This window comes from Sprattus sprattus (assembly GCF_963457725.1).
Source record: "Sprattus sprattus genome assembly, chromosome: 17".
Lineage (NCBI taxonomy): Eukaryota > Metazoa > Chordata > Actinopteri > Clupeiformes > Clupeidae > Sprattus > Sprattus sprattus.
The window spans coordinates 9,761,154-9,781,153 of NC_137915.1; the positions used below are offsets into that span (position 1 = coordinate 9,761,154).

General features: G+C 45.0%; 1 protein-coding gene across 1 annotated transcript in view; it reads left to right on the forward strand.

Annotated features, from left to right (window-relative positions):
• Positions 1–20,000, forward strand: part of ptprn2 (protein tyrosine phosphatase receptor type N2) — a gene marked incomplete at its 5' end in the record, with an annotated part of 175,919 nt that overhangs the window by 4,884 nt on the left and 151,035 nt on the right. Inside the window, one exon of the mRNA XM_080855134.1 lies at positions 16,116–16,229. Coding sequence (XP_080711260.1) covers positions 16,116–16,229 — 114 coding nt within the window. The remainder of the gene's footprint in view (positions 1–16,115; positions 16,230–20,000) is intronic.

A 20,000-nucleotide genomic window follows, 5' to 3' on the forward strand; every position in this document is an offset into this window, starting at 1 on the left:
ACATTGATTTTTTTTTTACGGAAAAAAGGAATCCATTTCGACCTTTGGAATTTTCAGAAACACTCTCTCCCACAAACTGAAAAAAAACGTCCAAGAAGCCTGTGTCTTAACGTGCATCATCTCCATTGCTGCTTCCGTTGCTGCTTCCGTTGCTGCTTCCGTGGTTACACCCCAACATGACTGCCTCTATTTGTGTTTCACAGTCTGTGTCTTCAACTGAAAGAAAAGTAATTTTCCTCTAATCAAACAATTAGGTGCCTGAAAGCATATTCATGAAGGCACTGAATGGCAGTCCCCTCTTATCTCCCCACTGCCTCGCCATAATGAAGATCCGTGGAGACGGCCAAGTACTGCAGCACGCAACCGAAGAAGAATTTAAGTAGTTCTGTGTTAGCTCCAGTCTCTTCAGTCCCATTCATTCCCCCTTCCATGTTAGAAAGAGCTCTATGCAGCCCACGCGTAGGAAAACCAATCATGTTTATGTGTCTGTTTATTGGAAAAATAAATAGTTAGCGATGTGTGGGTGACTGGAGCTCAGCAGATGCTGGGAGCCACTGTGCCACACGCCGTCCATCCTCTGCCTGTCCTGGGTCCTCCTCCACCACTCACAGGCCTTCCGCTCATGGATGTACTGGAAACATTAAAACAACGTTTATTGCCATTTCCATCCACTGATGTGGAGAACATTCCTCTTGGAAATGAGTGGCACTTGGCATATTACCATTATCAAAATCAAGTTACAAGGCGTATAAAGTAAGCTTCCAAGATGGCATTGATAGGTCAGAAACGCCCTAATGTTGTAGTCACTCATTTCTACTTGGCAAGAACTCAGTGACACTCCTTTCTATGGGTATCATTCAGAGGCGTAATCTACACGGTAGTGCATCTCATTCGCACTGTTGCACGTTTATAGACCCATTCCACATCAAACAGATGCATCACAGATGTACCCGTGGTATGATCACTTCCAATGGCAGAGTACAAATGAGCTTCATCCGGTGGCAGAAATGCTTCCACTCCCCCATACTCATCTCCTAAATTATGCTATAAGAATTATGCTAATTTAGCTATAAGGTGCGGCATGCATAATGACATGCACACAATATAACAGCCCACGCATACCCACAGTGAACCTAATTATGGCTAAAGACTGTAATACTTAGGCTTAATAGGGAAATAATTGCGCAGTTCGGCATGATTGACATGGTTCAGACATACTTTACAGCGTATGTGGTAAAACTGACTCAGGCGGGGCTCAAAATATAGGATATGAGACACCAGCTATGTGGACCATCAAACACTGGCAAAGTAGCCCTATAAGATGAACACACGATAGCTCATTAATATGAACATAGCCTAAACTTGCATAGCAGTTGTGGCCAGCACACCAGTTAGTGAATGTTCCACTCACCGCTAATGCTATTTGGAAGACATTGGGCTGGCCCTTGCAAAGTTATCCACAATTCAACTAAGGTAACAAGTAAACTTTACAGGCAGAAGACCCTCCTGGTAAAACAGCTCTTTGTATTGTGGATGTGCATTGCTAGCAGATTGTAACCCATTTGTTACAGCAAGATATGGCATAAAAAAATACTTTTGAATGTTTTAGACCTTGTTTCTCTTAAACTAAAAAGATATTTAGGTTTTGCATATAAAATAAAGTAGTTTCTAGTAGCTGCAGTTGACTGCGTCTGGTTTTTTAGCATTTATGTTTAAACTGACGTACCCCACACAGCAATAAATAGCTGTAAATATAAATGTTCCTTTTACAGGGCTATATTTCGCTTCTTTTGCTTAAACAGTGATTGACCTCCCTTGAAATCAAACTCCAGACACAGTGAAACCTATCCCTAGAGAGCTCACACTGGATCAGAGGCAAATCTGTTCCACATTCACCCCACTCATCTGCCGTAGCAACAGCAACAGCCACAGCAAGAGCAACTCTCTACATCCACACATTTTCAACAAACACCCTAAACATAACTTCATTGTAACAGCCTCACCTTCTCAAGGTCACTCCACATCCCTGAGGGTCTGGCATCATCTATGGGTGGCTGTATCTGCCAAGGAAAGTAAGGCCAAGATGTAATAGCTGAAAAGGCGCCCATGTCTTCGAAGGAGATCCACGGCTCTGGGTTTTCTCTGGCTGAACAAGCATCACCAGACATCTCATTGTGCAGATCACTAGGACGTTCCCGGTCAAAAACACTGGAGAAAGAGGCACCCTCAGAGGAAGGCTTAGCTCTTCTGTCAGTCTTTGGTGCTTCTCTCTTTGGAGCATGATGGTGCAGATTCTTGGTAATCCCAGGATGCACTTGGTTTTGATTTCTTTGTTGGTATATGTGGGGTGCCATGAGCATAGGGTGCCCAGAGCACATCAATCCATAGTAATACCAAAGCAAACCAATGTTTACACCTTCCTTATTCATGGTCACACGTATAATGATGCTCAGATTGATCAAATAATAATGGCAGCACTGTCTCCAAGGTTACTTGTAAACATAGCTGTTTGGACTTCATCAGAATTCTTATAGCATGTGACGGAATTAGAATGGTAGAATGTTCACAAAAGCTCTGCAGTGTTTTGCTTGGTGCAGGACCATAGCCTACTTGCAGTATGTCCAGACAAGGTTGAAATGTATCAACAATAAAACTTTGGGTCAAACAACACAAACACAGGCACTGTAACAATAGTTAGCCTAGCCAATTTCACAGTAGTCCAACTGTAGCTTACTTATTTGGTTCAGTTCTTCATAGATTTTGTGTTAAGTTGAGTGTTAAGTGCTGCCTTGCCAGCCAATAGCCATCTTTGTTGCCATCTTTTAACCAATATTGTATCTTCTACCATAGCAATGCAGTGGTTTGCTTTAGTTTTTTCATTCATGGTGAGATTATAAAAAATTACGACATTCATGGTGTAATTAAGTACAAAAGCTCATTTCATAAAAATATAAGAATATATTTCAGTTTAGCTGTTGCTCGTCTTTTGTCCTCTGCCTTCTTCTGGCTCAGTTTGCCTTACGCACGATTTTCTTAAGGTCAGCCAGCTGTTTCTCTGTTTTGAACTGAAAAAGATCCAAACACAAAATTACACAAATCCATCTTTAGCTACGCAAATAGAAGCAGTGTGGCTTCTGTCATTACACTGTATGGGTCTTACCCTCTCCAGATCTCCCCACATGGTGGAAACTATAGGAGGGTCGCTGGGTGGTTGCATCTGCCATGGGAAATAAGGCCATGTGGAGTCAGCTGGGTAGGTCTCCATGTCCTCAAAAGAGATCCAAGGTTCGAATTTGGTTTGCTGCAGGGGCTGGTGAGGCCAGGCGTCATCAGTCAGGCTAAACCTGGCACTCACAGACTCTGAGGTCAAAGAGGCCTCGGAGCTTATCACCGCGGTGACAGAAGGGCCATGAACCGCTGAATCAGAGATGGTTAACTTCTGAAAAGTTTCAGTGAGAGAGATGACGTCGTCAGAGCCTTCAGCCAACTCAGCCCTTTTCGGCTTCCTCTGCTTGCTGTATCTGTGCGTGGCTACGAGTGTTTCAGTGGAGCCACAACACATTACTGCGCAGTAAAGTAAGCCCAAAACAAAGTTCATGTCTTCCCTCCTCATAGTTTAGATATGAAATGAAGTTGAAACTGTTTCAGGTCAGAAAAAGAATCTTGTCTCTAAGGTTACCTGGCCATAACACCATTATGACATCATCAACCCCCACCCCTCCCATTATCTTGACATTGTACTGACCTGAGCTGGAATGGTTTAGCTGAAAATAAAAATAATCTGATCCTAAAAGGCTGATCAATGTTTGAATAAGACAGCCCTCCATCATGAGTCACTGTTACTGTTACTACATTTAAGTACATTAAAAGAAAACAACCTTGTGAGAGCATACCAGTAATGACTTTAGTAGATCAAATACACTTATAAAAAAGTAACTTCATACATATGTAACTTTAGTCCAATTTCATGGCAGAAACCAGAAACTGTCAAATATGCCAGTTTTTTGTGATTAACAGGTCTTTGAAGTGTCTGAAAACATCTGTGGTAAAATAAATCATATTCTCTAATATTTTTTGTAAGGGTACGGAAAGGCTTTCATTCGAGGTTCTATAAAAATTTGAATAATTGTATCTCTCTTTTGATATATAAGCTGCTATTGTGGTGAAACTTGCTCTGAAAGCATAATCTGTGGAGTCCCTCAGCGACAATGTTGTTATTTTTATTGTTTTATTCTATTTTATTGATTGCAATAAACAACAATCCATCTAATGTCTAGATGATTGAGAGTGGTGCAAGATTAGTTTGTTGTGTAATTTGAATGGCATGAGTAGATTAGTTGTTTGTTTTCTCTGTGTATACTGAAATATGCATATTTAGGTAAAAGCAAAGCAGGACTGAAGGTCTGTTCCCAGGCAATTCAATTCCTGGGGGTAGTTTACCATAACTTTAACTTGGGTGGTCAGATCTTGTGTTTTCATAGGTTGGCAGTGGTTAAAAGATTTTTTTTTTTTCTGATAGTATACAACACAATCCTTTACAGTGGCAGTAGCAACCCTTGGCCAACACAAATGTACGCCCCTTATTGAGTTCTGCTTATCTTCCAGATTGTAAATGATTGTGGACACTTCATGCTGTGTAACACAAACTGGTCTTATTTCTTGTTAAACATTATATTATTGTGTTGAACCAACTCATTCAGACACAATGTTCTACTGATCCAATTCAAGTATGTAAGATAATTGTAAAGCAACAAAGTAAATTCACAATCAGGAAGGGTAATGACCACATGGGGTCTCTGGAGAACCTTGCTGCCACCACTTCTCTGTTAAATGATTCCCATCAGCCTTTGCAAGAACATTGAAATAACCAAGCTTAGACATTGTGTTGTGTTAGATACAGTGTTGCTAATGTATATATATTTAAGCAATATAACACGAGTGGGAGTGGGGTAGGTAAGGGATAATCCCACGGGTGTTGTTCGGCCGTAGCCACCGAGGCCGCCAGGCCGAGTGGCGTAGAACCCAATTGTTTTATAAATACTTATATGTACAGTATATGTATATGTTTGTTGATGTTAGTTGTTCTCAGATACCAATACAATTTCAGACATGAGCTGAGTCTATATGTTTTGCTTTGAAATGTACTGTCATTATTCCCACAATGAGTATGTCAGTATTGACAGCACTTAAAACGTCGGTAGTTCCATTGTTCCATTATCTACAGCAATGAGTGCATCTGAATGTTGCTGCTTGACTTATTCAGAATGTGTCTTCTTAACCAGTGAAATGGAGTTAAATGATTCATTCATGTGCTACTGATGTTGCAACAACAAACAAACATGACTCACGTCTGTTTTTACACAGGTATTAGATGTTTCTAAGAATAATGTTCATTGGAATACCATTTATACGGTGGAGACCATGGAATGAAATTCAATACAAAAAATATTCTGGGTAGTTTAAAATTAAAGTTATAGGTGCATAGGTATAGGTACACTTGCCCGGGGAATTCATGAAAGGTTTTCTTTTGCGATAAGACGTGTTTCGCATTGTAAGAATGCTGAAGGAACACAAAAGTCATGATCTGGATACTACCCAGGTCACGAAGACTTCAAAGAGGGTTGGTGAGTAATGAAGTCTGCAGTTGGATTAAGGTGCTGGAAGATTGAATAGGAGTTGAATGGAAAATTGACTCATCCATAGAGATTACTCAGTTCCGGGAGATGGCTTTATAGATGGCAGGGGCTGATACTGGGACCTGGCTGATGGGTTTGCGTGGGTTCTGATGGGTTGGCTCTGATAGCCCAGGGATCGGCCACAGGTTAGGCAGATCCCTAGTTCAGTCCAGCAACCAAATAACCCGAGTAAATCAAAGCGGCTCGAGCTGAAATCACGGAGTGCATCAGATGCGACTGCATTGGATATTAGGGCTCTCTTTGCCCTCAGCCAGAGAGACGATAATGGTTTTTCATTGCCCTCCTTGGGGGAGAAAGCCACATTCACAGAGCATCGTTTCGTGTCAGCTTATTGAAGTATCTGTCAGCAGGGCTGTCACAGTAGAATGATGACTATTTAGGACTTAATAAGGCAATCAATGCTTGTTTATGAGTCAGGGGCATACTTCATATAGTGTGTGTGTGTGTGTGTGTGTGTGTGTGTGCCTGTTTGCATGTTCTGCTGCTTGAACTACTAGTTCCTGTCGGGCTGTTTTTTTTTGTAAATAAGTCTCGAAATTGTGCACAAAAAAGGGACACACTCGCACAAACACATACACATATATACACATATTGACACTAATAATCACTTCGTCAAGAAAAGAAATTGGTAGGAAAGTTTTAAAAGATATTTTCCTCAAAGATATTCTTCCTTAACATTCTTGGCATCGTGTCATTGGTTAAACCAGCCCAGTGTCCTTGGACCAGGACAGAAACCTATACCTTTTTAGTGCCACTCGCTGTTTCCATGGTTACCTCTCAATACAGCTTCATCTTTTTTTTTCTCATTGAATGAAAGAAAGAAAGAAAGAAAACAGACATTTTCCCTTGAGGCTCTAATCAAACAATTAGGTTCATGAAGGCTTAGACTCCACTCATCCTGCTCACACCTCACCAATATGAAACAGGGCTCAGAGAAAACCTGCCAGTGTGGCAGTATGGCCGCCGCTAGCAGTGCGGGGGAAAGGGTAGTGCCTTGTCTGCATGCTTATTAGTGCTCTGTGAAAGGACCGAGACTCGTCCCACCTCTATCTCATCACCGGGCGAACTTCCCGTTTTTATTTACAGGCATTTTAATCTTGTGCCGCCGCGGCCCCCCCTGTTGTGTTTAATAATAACCAAACTCATATAACACTCGGCAGCCTCCGCTTCCTGGCAGTACGGGCCGGCCTGCCCACATGCCTGTGGTGCTTATTGGTTTGCCCATTCCCATTCAGTACCCAGCGCTTCTGTTTTTGAGGCGTGAAGCAGCCGGCAGTCAATTATCCTCTCACATCCACCCTGCTCCAAATCTGCTGGTGTGAAGAGGTTTTGTACCGGCAGAGAAAATGATGCAGGTTCACTTAGTAGAGTTCCAATACATTTAAATCGTAAGTTAGTAGAACTGTCTGGGTTTACAATGTGTGGAGAGGTTTGTACCGGCAGTGAAAATGATGCAGGTTCACGTAGAGTTGGTCTACTTTGTAGAAGGTGTAGGTAATGGTGTACATGCCTGGGGACATTGTGAGATTTGGTTTAGATGTCTGCTCCTCCATCTGCCATATACCGAGCATAAACTAAGTGGGGGCTTTGGATGAAGGGAGCATGCGGTGTGTTTCTCAGTCATGTAATAAGTATGTTAATACATAGTTATAAGCACCCCTAGCTGATACAAAACAGAAAGCAGGAAATTCATCTTTCAGACATCAGATCCCCTCAATTTTTCCTCTTAGTTCTGATATGTTTGCTTTAAAAGTGTGCGGCTCTATAAAGGATTAAAGAGCCTGTGTGAGAAATCTCATATTAAGCTTCCTTCGCAAATGTGACAGGGCTGTGATTGTGTGCAAGCGCTTTCCTATAATAAGTGCCTGACCTTTCCTGTCATTTGCTCAGAAGATACTGTGAAAGATGTCTTCTTTTATACATCAAATCCCCTCAGCTGTCCTTATTAGTTCTGATATGTTTGTTTTAAAACTGTGCGACTCTATAAAGGATTTAAAAGCCTGTGTGCGACTTAGCATCCTTCGCGAATGTGGCAGGGCTGTGTTTGTATGCAAGCTCCTACCTATCACTGTTGCCTGACCTTTCCTGTCATTTGCCCAGGAGATACCGTGAAAGATGCCTTAGGATGCACGGCGCCCACAAACAGATAGGCTTGTTTGTCGCTTGACATTTTCCCTCTGTCTTCGCTTTTCCGCTAATGGTAATTCTGGGGTCTACCGTCAGACGGATCCCCATGGGAACGTCAGGAAGCGCTCCTCTCGGGAGTAAAGCAGAACCGCCGCCCTGCATCATGATGATGTAGGCAGACTTCCTGACAACGGAGGCCACCGCAGCGTTTATAAAAGCCGTCTGACTCATGCTTCTGTTTTCTGCTCCTGCTAAGCGTCTTTAGGATGCTTTGTCACCAGAGGATGCTGCTGCTCTCTCTTACTTCCGTCCGTCCGCGTGGCCTCTGGCTCGCTCCTGTGGACCAGATGGCAGGCCCACTGCTTGGGAGAAAGTTTGCACTGAAGCAAATTCAACATTGCTTCATTGACCTCTTTCCACGGCGCTTTGTTGTACTCTTAATATTTATCTCTTTTTTTTCTGCTATTCCTACCGTTTTTAGATATGTAATATTGTTGTGTGATATGTTGTTGTTGTGTCATATGTTGTCCCTCGTCGCACCAACAGGAGAAGCACTCCAAATTCCGTTGTATGCATATACAATGACAATAAAGGCTTTTCTATTCTTTCTTCTATTCTCTGACCTCATTGACCTCTAGAATTCTTCCCCCCTTGTTGATGTTTATTTTTAATGCCCGTGTCCGAAGCAGGCCAGTCCGTCATGTTTACTGCCAGTTACTGCAGGAGATTTATTGAGCATGACCAAGCACCCCTTTGAATAACATCCCTCTCTTAAGTCTGTCATGCAGAAGTCTGTAACGGTGTAGCGCTTTGGTTTTATTGGTGTCCTTCCACGTCCCCAGGGCTTTGGTGGCTGCCGTGGTAGAGTACAACAGAGTGCTAAACTTCTTTTAAAGCGGATCTTTCAAACTGATTTGAACTACTAGTCTAGGCTTTTTAATTCATTATTCTATAATGACCCTACATTCTCTTCTCTTCTGTCTGTCTGTCTGTCTCTCTGTCTGTCTGTCTGTCTGTCTCTCTGTCTCTCTCTCTTTCTCTAGATCCGCCTGTCTATGTATGTCTGTCTGTCTGTCTCTCTCTCTCTCTTTCTCTAGATCTGCCTGTCTATGTATGTATGTATGTATGTATGTATGTATGTATGTATGTATGTATGTATGTATGTATGTATGTATGTCTCTCTGTCTCTCTCTCTCTTTGTATAGTATGTCTGTGTTTCAGGACTCTAGGGTTACTCTTTATACAAAGTGTGTTCATTACACGTGTATTTATGATGGGGCTGGCTCATTCATTCATCGATCAGTTCTTTAGTCGATAAATGAAATGTGTTGGTATACCGTTCCACTTTTTTGTACTCGGATGTAGACAGTACAAAGGCCTGCGAGCACATTTGAACACCTGAACGTAGGAGTCAATCAAAACAGTCATCTAGAACAGCAGTGTCTCTAAAAGTTAAAGCTCAGTATTAAGGCTTGCTGATTCACACTGTGCTTATCGACTCGCGAACGAGCAAACAAAAGAAAACAGTTGGAACATAATTAGACGGGAACTGTTCATAATATCGTACCCCTCATGGTCAATTGATTTCCTTAATTGCTTGTGTTATTGTTCCCTCTATGGGAAAAAAGAAAGAATACATCAATTAATTCCCACAAGCCTTAATGATCTTTTTGTTGGCCCCCCTGTGGAGTTTTACCATGGCGGGGGGATTTTTGAGCGGGCGTCTGGGAGACAGACCTGGGGGTGCAGCCCATGTTCTTGCAGCAGTGTGAAGGTGTGCCGCGCGTTCGTTCTTCTTTGCAGACGTGTCTGTTGTGCGCTCCGAGGCGTGGGCTTATCCGCTGGTGTTAACACCCGGGCCGTAGCCAACGAGACATAGCGGTGGGATTGACGCGATGTGTCCTTTTGTGTTGGAGAATAGGGATTAGGAGATTTCTCTTCCTGCCTCGTTCCTTTTTCCTTGCGTCTGTCTTCTCGAAAAAAATGTTTCTCCCTCTCTGATGCCGATGATCTCACAGCTTGGGCTTGTAAACATTTTCCCTTGAAATAGAAAGAAGAAAAAAGGACAACACAACAGAGCCTCCCCCCTCCTGCTCCTCTGTGTCATGTGCACGCCAGGCTGAAACGCTAAATGGGGAGACCATGTGTACCTCCCAGATCTGAGCAGTCTCAGACAGGAGAGGCCCAGAGCAGACAAACAGGGCGCAGCCGACCTGCTGATTCCGTCTGCCTGCCAAAACCCCTGACTGCCACGTCGCAGACAGCTCTCTCTTATGTGTTCCTCAATAGAAAAAATGAGAGAGAGTGAAAAGAGAGGAAACAATGTCATCCTCTAAAGGACATCCAGGTTGGGAAACGCTGTTTAAAAAAAACTAAACCAAAAAAAAAAATCCTTCTTAGTCATACACACCTCCATCTGTGTTTGGCTCATCAAACCGCGTGAATGCTTGGGTGGCACCCAAGTGGGTCTCCCCTTTGGCACTGTCAAAACTTAGCTTGGCTTGCTCAAGCATACCTGTTTCGCTGTCAACACCTGACAACTCAGAGATTGCAAACGGCATATCATGATTTAATTCCAAAGTATTTAAAGACTAGACCAAAAGAGTGCTATTAAAACACACTCACTTGTTGTTGGAGTGTGTCACGCTTCCCACAGAAGAGGAAACGTGGACGTTTAGAATCTAGCAGTTAAGAATAACTGGTGGCGCCGCTCACACCTCCACAGATGGCTTCTCGGCTCCGAGGGAGGCGAGGTGAGGAGACGCACCGGATATTTCTGGAAATTTTCACCTCCTCTGTGTTGTGAAAGCACAGATCCATTTATATTAAATCCATTATATTATTTAATTCCGAGAGACTTGTGGGCTTTTCTTTATCCATAGTCTGATTCATAGCAATTATTAAACTCACTCTCAACCCTCAGGGGCCTCTCCTGACCTTACATTTTTTTGTCGAATAAAGAAGGCTCTTTTGTGCGCCTGTAAAAGCACAGACCCGACGGATGTGACCAAGCCGAGTCATCTTTCACATTTCAGATGCCATATTAGGACATATTTCAGAGCCTACACGGTTTAGGTCGTAGATGCAAGTCTCTGTCGACTTAGTCGAAGTATTGACCGATTGAGCTCCTTGATTAACAGCTCTAAGGAACGGATCAATACCAGTGCCATATTTAGCTCTGTCGATTGTACTTTTAAAGGAGTCAACCAGGAGTCAACCAGGGGTCACTGCAAGCAGGGGCACAGATAGCACTGGGGACATGTCCCCCCCAGATTCATAGTGACTCTGATGTGTCCCCACCACTCTCTCTACGTAAGGCCACAATCATAAGTTTAAAACTCTGCACAACTGATTAGGCGATGTTAGCGTCCTCCCCAGTTCAAAAATCCCATCTGCACCACTGACTGAAAGTACCTCGGACCCACAAGATGAAGCAGAGGAAAGAGATGAATTTGTCAGCAGTATCCATTACCTGCCATTTTTCTATGTCCATTTTTTTTTGTGCCTAATCCAGTCTCCATCTTGTGGAGAGAAGGCCTCACTGCAGCCACATCCAGATAACCCATGTCATGAATCATCGCACGAGCGTGGCATCTGTGTGTTCAGTGCTTATGTTTCCACGGCATCGTGCTGGGCACGCATAGCAAAACAGCTGCAGCCTCAACGAAGCTTGTTAAGGGAGATTGACGGGAACGTGAATAGGAAAGAAGGAAGATCATTTTCTGAGAAATACGTCACCTATAAGATGACACAAGCTGAATAATGATTCTGAATCTCAGTAATGACACATTTATGTTGTGGGGGACTGAGACTGATCATTTTACTAGGAGCGCATTGAGATTCTCTGTTGTGCTGCTTATCATGCTATTGAGAAATGTACAGTGAATTATGTAGCGCTGAAAGGGAGTGAAGGCCGGTTCAAACTGAATGTGCAAAACTCTGACTATTCATGTATTTGCTTTTTCATACATTTTAAAGATGCCTAAAGCTATTCAGGGGTCTGCGTGTTTTATGCATTCAATTCACATTGACACATTGCTGTTGCCATAACCAGTGAATGCTTCCATCAGCTTTACCAAACAAGCAGAAGCTTAAAGCCGTACATCTGAGTAAAATGATGTATTCTGTAACGTGCGGTCCCTACAACGGCTGTCATGTAAAACCATTCCTGTGCTTTTAACAAGATTCAGTAGTACGTCAGACTGGAAGAGAATTGCCGTAGCCATCACCCTCAGCCTATATATCAGGAGGTCACATTGTAATTACACTGTGTTGATCCCTGTTGCCGTTTCATCCTATTGAATCCTGGCCGGGGCTCTTCTCATTATTCCATTCTGCTGACTGAGGAAGAAAGAGAGGAATGGAGGCCTGGCATAAACACCAGTGAAAAATGCGCATCTCTAAACCTGCCCCAGTGCTGTTTTTTTCTCTCTCTCTCCTGGAGACCTTATGTTGCCTGTGCCGTGTCTACCTTTCAGATTTACCCTCCAAGCATGTCTACTATGCGAAGCCTCCGTCATGTTTGTGGACTGTACTGAAAAAGCACAATGTGGATCTATATTTGAGCATAATCACTGTAATTAAAATGTTCTTATTTCTGGCGGCGGCTGCAGGATAAACGATTGTCAACGGTTGCAACGGTCGTCATGGCAACAGTCTGGGAGACGACCGCCCTGCCGGTGGTTATGTCACCACGGCGACGCTTATGTAAGGGGGGGGAGGGGGGTGCGGCGCTGTGCTGAGCGACGTGGTGCTACAAAGGGGGTCGTGTGCACAAGACTTATGTGGAAGGTATGACAGAGGAGCATGAGATGTTTGGAAGGCTCCTGATATGACTTGACGAGAGCACAAAGAGTGGAGCACTAGGGGGTTAGTCGCTGATAAACTGATTCAGTCTTTGGCTTTATGGCCATCCCCATGTCCGTGTGTCTTTCTCTCTCCCTCCATCTCTCCTCTTCTCCCTCCCTCTCTCCCTCCCTTTCTCTTTGTCTTTATCTCAAATGTTCTCCCTCTTGTCTGCTCATTCTTTTTGCTGTCTTTGACATCCTGCTTGCTCTTCCCCCCTTTGTAGTCTCCTCTTAACTTTGATTGTCCTTATCTGCTCTTTTTCTTTCTCTTCCGTGCTCCTCTAGCCTGTCCTTTTCATATCTGTCCTTTCACTTTCCTTCTCCATGGTCACTGCCTCCCCTTTACATTCTCTCTCTCTCTCTCTCTCTCTCTTTTTCTCTCTCTCTCTCTTTCTCTCTCAATTGCTCTCTCTCTCTCTCTTGTCTCCATCCCTCCCTTTCTCTCTCTCTCTCTATCTCTCTTTCTCCCTCAATCCCTCTCTCTCTCTCTCTACTGTCTCCATCCCTCCCATTCTCTCTCTCTCTCGCTCTCTCTCTTTCTCTCTCAATCCCCCTCTCTCTCTCTCTACTGTCTCCATCCCTCCCTTTCTCACCTCTCTCTCTCTCTCTCTCCTCCCCCATATAGTTCTCCATCAGCAGATTGCTCTCCATATCTCAGGGTGTTGGCAGGACTAAATTGCGACGGCTCTGCTCTGCTGTTAAGTCGTCACACCCTCTTGCCCGCCTCGCTGTCTCTCTCCCCAACCCTCCCGCGTCCGCTGTCCAGAAATGACATTGAAGTTCCTCTTTTTATTCTTTATTTCACATAAAAGTTTCTCTTCTCTTCTCACTGGCCTCACTCCTTGGTGAACTCTCAGGGTTCGTCTCCATGGCCCCTGCAGGCGGAGTGGACAGCTAATGCACTGCGCCGCCGTAGCGTAACAACAACGACAACAACAATAAACAACAGGAGAGGCAGCATTAGCTGTTGATAAACTGAAAAAAGAAAAAAAAAAAAAAACTCATTTGAACCATGCTGATTATGTGACACCCGATTATGGTTCTGATTACAACAGTTGCAATCAGCATGCAGATGATGTTCCCTAGGAGACAGAGGAGAAGACGGGCCTGTAATTAAAACCTAATGTCTGGTCTTGGGTGGGCCGAAAGCAGAGCAACGCAGTCATGTGTTCAGAACACACAAATAATGATCAGCCCCCTTAATGGTGAAAGTAATAACTCAATTTTCCATATGCGCAATCACTAGCAATTAACCGCGGGGACCCGGCTGTCGTGTCTCGGTGTTCCTTCGGAAGACATCCCACACACCCCTGCCTGATGTATGTCTCATAAAGGTGTGCATATTTATGTATGGAAATTGAAGACCTTTTCGAGGCTGTCATGTTTCTCGAGAAGAGGCGCTGTATTGCGCGCCATTGCTTTCCCCTACAATTTAGCAGCTTCTTCAATATGACTATGGAGTGCAGTCGCAGGTCCAAACGGGTCTAAGTAGCTAACCTGTAATTACTAGCAGTGCAGAGCTGGAGGCGCGGCGTGTCCTTGCTGCCACTCTGCCCACTGTAGGAGGTTATTATTATTATCTGCGGAAGTGATTATCGCCGCCATTCGCCATAAGGGTTGTGGAAACGTTGCATTTCAACTCCCACTGGAGCGTCAGTGGTTCAGCTTCAGATTCGGTCCGATTCCACTGATAGTGCCATTAACAGTGAGCGTTATATAGAAAACATGGTTGATAGAAAACTGAGGCCTACAGCTTGGAAGTGGAAGCTGATGGTTAAAATGGGCGAGGAAAAAACATATTGTTCAAAAGAGAGAACTATTGAGCTGAACCCTACTAAACTGTGTGTGTGTGTGTGTGTGTGTGTGTTTGTGCGTGCAGTGAGGTCTTCCTGAGGACAACCTCAGAGAGATTCAGCAGGTTATAGGCAGTCAACCCAATACTAACTGGCTACATCTGCAAGCCACGTTTCTGCAAGCCAAATTGTCTGGGCTCTGTTTTGCATCATTCATTTGTGAGTAAAACTGAAAATACATTTTTGCTCCTCCCTTCAAGAGACTAAAAAGAAGAAAAGAAGGAAATGAAAGAGAAAATAACAATAAGAACAATGTCACCGGAAATAACAGCAGCTCTCGGGTCATTTATATTCTCCAGGAGCCATGGCCGAATCTCCCAGCATTCTCCCGCTCCTCCAACCCCAGATAGCTGCTGAATTATGAAGCCGATAGGGGCCTCGGCTTGGGTTGCCTAGCAACGGCCTATCAAGTGGAGCAGAGGCCCCGGTGATGGGGTTGATAAGCAGGCGCCGATAAGAGGTGTGTGCTGATGGCCAAACGCTTATCTGAGCGCTGTCAAAAAAAGGAAAAAAAAAAAGAATGAAAGCGGGAGAGAGCAGGGGAAGAATAAAGGAGAGAAAACAGCTGCTAACCCCCCAACGGCTATTAGCACCCCAAACAACATCTCAAGGTTTACAAGAAAAACTGTCACCGGCGCAAACAGCCCGAGTCCTTTCCAGAGGCCACAGAAGGACACAGATGTTCCTTTCTCACATGTCTGGGACTGAGGTCTGAACAAAGAACCTCCCCACAGAATCATTGAGCTGTACAGAAAAGGTTGTTGAGAGTTAACCTGTGGGTTTCATTTTGACTACTTGTGGTGCTAATTTTACCTGAGTGCCATTTTTGGCAAATGCACCAACATGCACCCTCGGTTTTGTTAGGAATGCTTTGATTTATCTCTGCCTTTCTCTGTGAGTGTGTGTGTGTGTGTGTGTGTGTGTGTGTGTGTGTGTGTGTGCGTGTGTGTGTGTGTGTGTGTGTGTGTGTGTCCAACATTTTGAATCCATCGCTCATTGTTAATGGCTGTAATAAGTTCAAAGGACTTTATACTGCACGCCATGACCGCATTGTCAACCTCCTTCTAGTACAAATGTGTCAATGTACAAACACTCCCGTATAATGCCGGATTGGTTTAACAGCTTTGATGATGTGTTCTGCAACATCCCTAACACCCCTGATGTTGTTTTCTTGGACAAGGTTAAAAGGGAGGTAGTAGTCCTAGAGGCAGCCTGTGTCTATGACGTCTATATGGACATAGCCTTCCTTGACAAGTTGACCAAATACCAGCCCATTGTTGCTAAGGTGAGAGACCTAGGCTATACATGTAAGCTTGTAGTATTGATATTTGGAAGTCTGGGGCATGTCCATAAGCTTTCGGTCAGTGGGCTTCGACTGGCAGGACTTAGTAAGAGACAATCAAAACAGCTAGCAAAGTTTTGCTCTGTATCAGCTGCTATAGGTAGTCTTGCTGTTTGGCGTAGGAGATGTTTCTTGTACCCATGAGTCACTAAGCTGTATTCAACCTCTGAGATATGTTTGAATCCTTTCTGTACAGAATATGATTAGTGGATTCAAATAAATAATTTAAATGTGTGTGGTCTTGTTGCAGACGCTGTGTTTGGGAGGTGCCAGGCCTTCCCAGTGACCGAGGCGTTCTCCTATGACGTCTCTCCCACTGTCCTCCGCCAGCTCCGGACCATCCTCCAGAAGTTGGCCCACAGAGGTATGGTCCACCCTCCACTCAAACACACACACACACACATACACACACCAGGTGCAGTGTGTGCTTGCCTCTCTGTCCATCTGATTAGATGTATATGTCGGCCCACAGAGGTATGGTCCACCTGCTTGTTTGTCTATCCATCTGATTAGATGTTTATCTCTCAATCTCTCTGTCTGTCGTTAAATCTATCGGTCTGAATATATATCTACTCTGTCTGTATGTCTTCCTTTCTTCTCATTGATCTTTATATATGCTCTGTCTATATGTCTATATGCTTGTTTATCTTGCACTTCACTTGATTGAGATTCAGTCTCTCATTCGGTTTTGACCCCTGGAATTGTCTCTTTTACAAGTATCTCACTGTCTAAGCTGTACCCCTCAGAGTTTGAACCTTCAGATTTTTTGTTCCAATGCTCGTTTATATATTTCCTCCTCTCCTGAAATGTCGCCGTTGTCGTCCCTGTGGCTTGTGTGTACAGCTGAATTGGTTTAGCTTCTTCTTCACCCTGTGAAGGTCATGATAGCTCTCTGAACTGAGCGCAGAGCCTCTCTTGGCCCTCCAGTGTAGCCCCCAGACAACCCAAACCCCCCCAACACCCCCCCGACCCTCCGGGGGCTCCGGACTGGAGCCTCAGAGGAGCCGGTACTCCAACTCCCACGGCCCTCGTCGCGGTACAGTGCCCAAGCGGGTACAGTCGGCACCTAATTGACTGGCGCTCGTACAGCAGGTTCTCCTGTGCTAATTTTCCAAATGAGCGAGCGCACCACCGCCTGGGTAATTGCGTTAGACATAGCCCCCTCCCCACCCCCGCCTGCCTGCTCGATAAGTGCACGCCATCTAATTGGCTCGTTGGAGAGGGTCAGTGTGTGTGTGTGTGTGTGTGTGTGTGTGTGTGTGTGTGTGTGTGTGTGTGTGTGTGTGTGTGTGTGTGTGTGTGTGTGTGTGTGTGTGTGTGTGTGTGTGTGTGTGTGTGTGTGTGTGTGTGTGTGTGTCGTGTGTGTGTGTGTAGGGGGGGGTTAGGAAACCGGGGAGCGAGTCAAGGTGAGGGCAAGCTAGGCCGGTCTGAGAGGGATGGGGTGGACTTCTTGCTACACTGCTAGTCATCAGTTCAGCCTGGGCTCAGCATAGCTTCACAGAGCTAATCACAGCAGAGAGTAGCCAGGTTGTGACCTTAGAGGCACTGGGGGCCATCGCATCACGTCGAGCCACCACCACACGTTTGTCATCGCATCATGTCAGAGTCACCACTACACGTTTGTCATCGCATCAGGTTGAGCCACCACTACACGTTTGTCATCGCGTCACGTCGAGCCACCACTACACGTTTGTCAATGCATCACGTCGAGCCACCACCACACTGTTGTCATCGCATCACGTCTAGCCACCACCACACTGCTGTCATCGCATCACGTCTAGCCACCACTACACGTTTGTCATCGCATCACATCAAGCCACCACTACACGTTTGTCGTATATTTGAGGACATGCATGGTGGAGTCTGGACAGGGAGACCATTTTCCTCTGTCTGGCTCATCGAATCGAACATGAAATGTGTGGAACTGCAGTGAGGAATAAAACTATTTGGAGTGAATCATCCCTCCATTCCTTTGAGAGACTCTGTGTTCTTTTTGGTGTGTTAGTGTGCAGGTCACAGCGGTGACTGTAACCAAAATCACCCGCCTGTCCTCATCTCAATCTACTCCAGAGCTTTAATGGGCTTTTTAAGGCTCCTCTCAGACTTCCTTGAAACATGTTGGAAATGGGTTCCAGAAGTTCAGGTGTTGAGGGAACATTTTTACTTTCTTTATGAATACACCTTACCACTTAACCACTTACACACACCACCTGTTATCTTTTTTTTTCTCCAGTCTCCCTTATGAAAGCTATCTATTCAGCCGTATACAAAGCGAGGCAGTTTTTGTAGGAAGAGTTGGAAAAAAACAACATACCAAATGTGTCTCTGAACATTACCCACCTACTTGTGACGGAAAAATGTCCTTCGACACATCAATCATTGAAAAGAAACGCTCCCCATCACATATCACCTTACATTTCTGGAACATTCCATTCTGTTGTATGTATACCAGAATCTTTAGACTTCAGCAGTGCAGAAAAAAGGGCATGGTCTGCATGCCAGACTCTTCCATTACATATGGAGGGCCCTCTGGACATGAGTGGATTTCTCTGCACCAGGCCGGGCGCTCTCAGATGCCCGGACACAAAGTACACAAGCGCCCAGAACCAAACACTCTCCGGAGGGCTGACCCGACTCATCTCGGGCTGAGGAGGCCGAATTACAACTCAATTTGATCCAGACGTGCAGCTCCTTCTCCGGGGCCCTTTTGTGCCACTGCACGGCTGCCTGACGAGACGAGACGATGGGGGGGAGATGAAAGGGACCATGATGAAAGGTAGCACTCATCCAGGCACGGCAGTGCTGGGAGAGAGAGAGAGAGAGAGAGAGAGAGAGAGAGAGAGGAGGGGTGGAACATCTGAGAGAGCAGGAAAGATTGAAGGTCTTTCAGGTCTCATCGCAGACGTGAATTACATTACTGTACTGGACGGAGCACATTGACTTTAATAACAGTTGAATGAGGATGATTTTACAACCTAATAAATAATCTAATAAAGTTTTTGAAAGACAATTTCAAAATAACGATTTTTTTTTTATGTCTCCTTCCCTTTAGTCTGGTGGCGCAGGTGACGGCAACCTGTGGTCATGTCACTTTGCTTGACAGTTCCACCAAGCGGCAGCTAGGGGGCAGCAGCCACCTGCCACACTGACAGGGCTGTGGGGCCCTTATTTTTAATTGGCGTCAGAGGCTACTCTAAAGCTTGATCTTTGCTAACAGGCATAAATGCGAGTTGAAAACCATGAAAAATACGCAGCCGTCTTTGGGAAAATTACCAACATGGTAATGAATATTAGAGGCTGTGCGAGACGGCGGATTTATTCCAATTACCTCCCGAAATAAAGAGCGAGGGATCAGGAGGAGGAGGAAGAGGAGAGGACGTGAGTATGAGAGGAGAGAGGGAGGCCGTGTTTAATTCCTCCACCTCTCTCCTCTCTGCTGCTGGGGGCTGAGGTTGCCCGCCTCCCCCCGTGTCACTCCCATGGTGTTTTACAGTACACTGCTCCATTGGGTTTGTAAAGTGTTTGTTTGTCTCTCCTTGTCTCACTGTCTGTCTGTCTGTTAGTGTGTCTCTCCCCTGGTCTTTGGCTGGTGGCCCGTGGTCTTAATGCCAGCGTTTGGTCCTCAAGATCGGTGTAAAGTGTGTGGTTCAGGCTGCATTTGACCATCCACTCAATCAGTCTGACAGAGAGAGAGGGGACGGAAAGAGGGAGAAGGATAATGGTGAGGCAGAGAGAGGAGGGGGAAGCGAAGGGAGAGGGGAAAACTTTGATGGGGAGACGAGATAGAGAGAGTGAGAGAGAAAGAAAGGCAGAAAGAGAGAGAGAGAGAGAGTGGGAGAGTGTGTGAGTGAGTGCAAAGCTGTGTTATCTGTGGATGTATCTCCAGCAGCCATCACTGCATCACATTTTATTCTTATCAGCCCGCGGGCTTCTGTCATGTCCCAGACATCACAGAAATATGTCTCTCTCTGCCGCTGCTAAGACGAGGTGATTGAGAACGCTGTACTGTAACCCACACACGTACACACACACACACACACACAGGTGTAGACGTGCACACACACTGACACACACAACTGAAACTTAGCAGCGGAAAAGAGAAGACATCAATGGCATCGATTCGCAATCCCCTTTA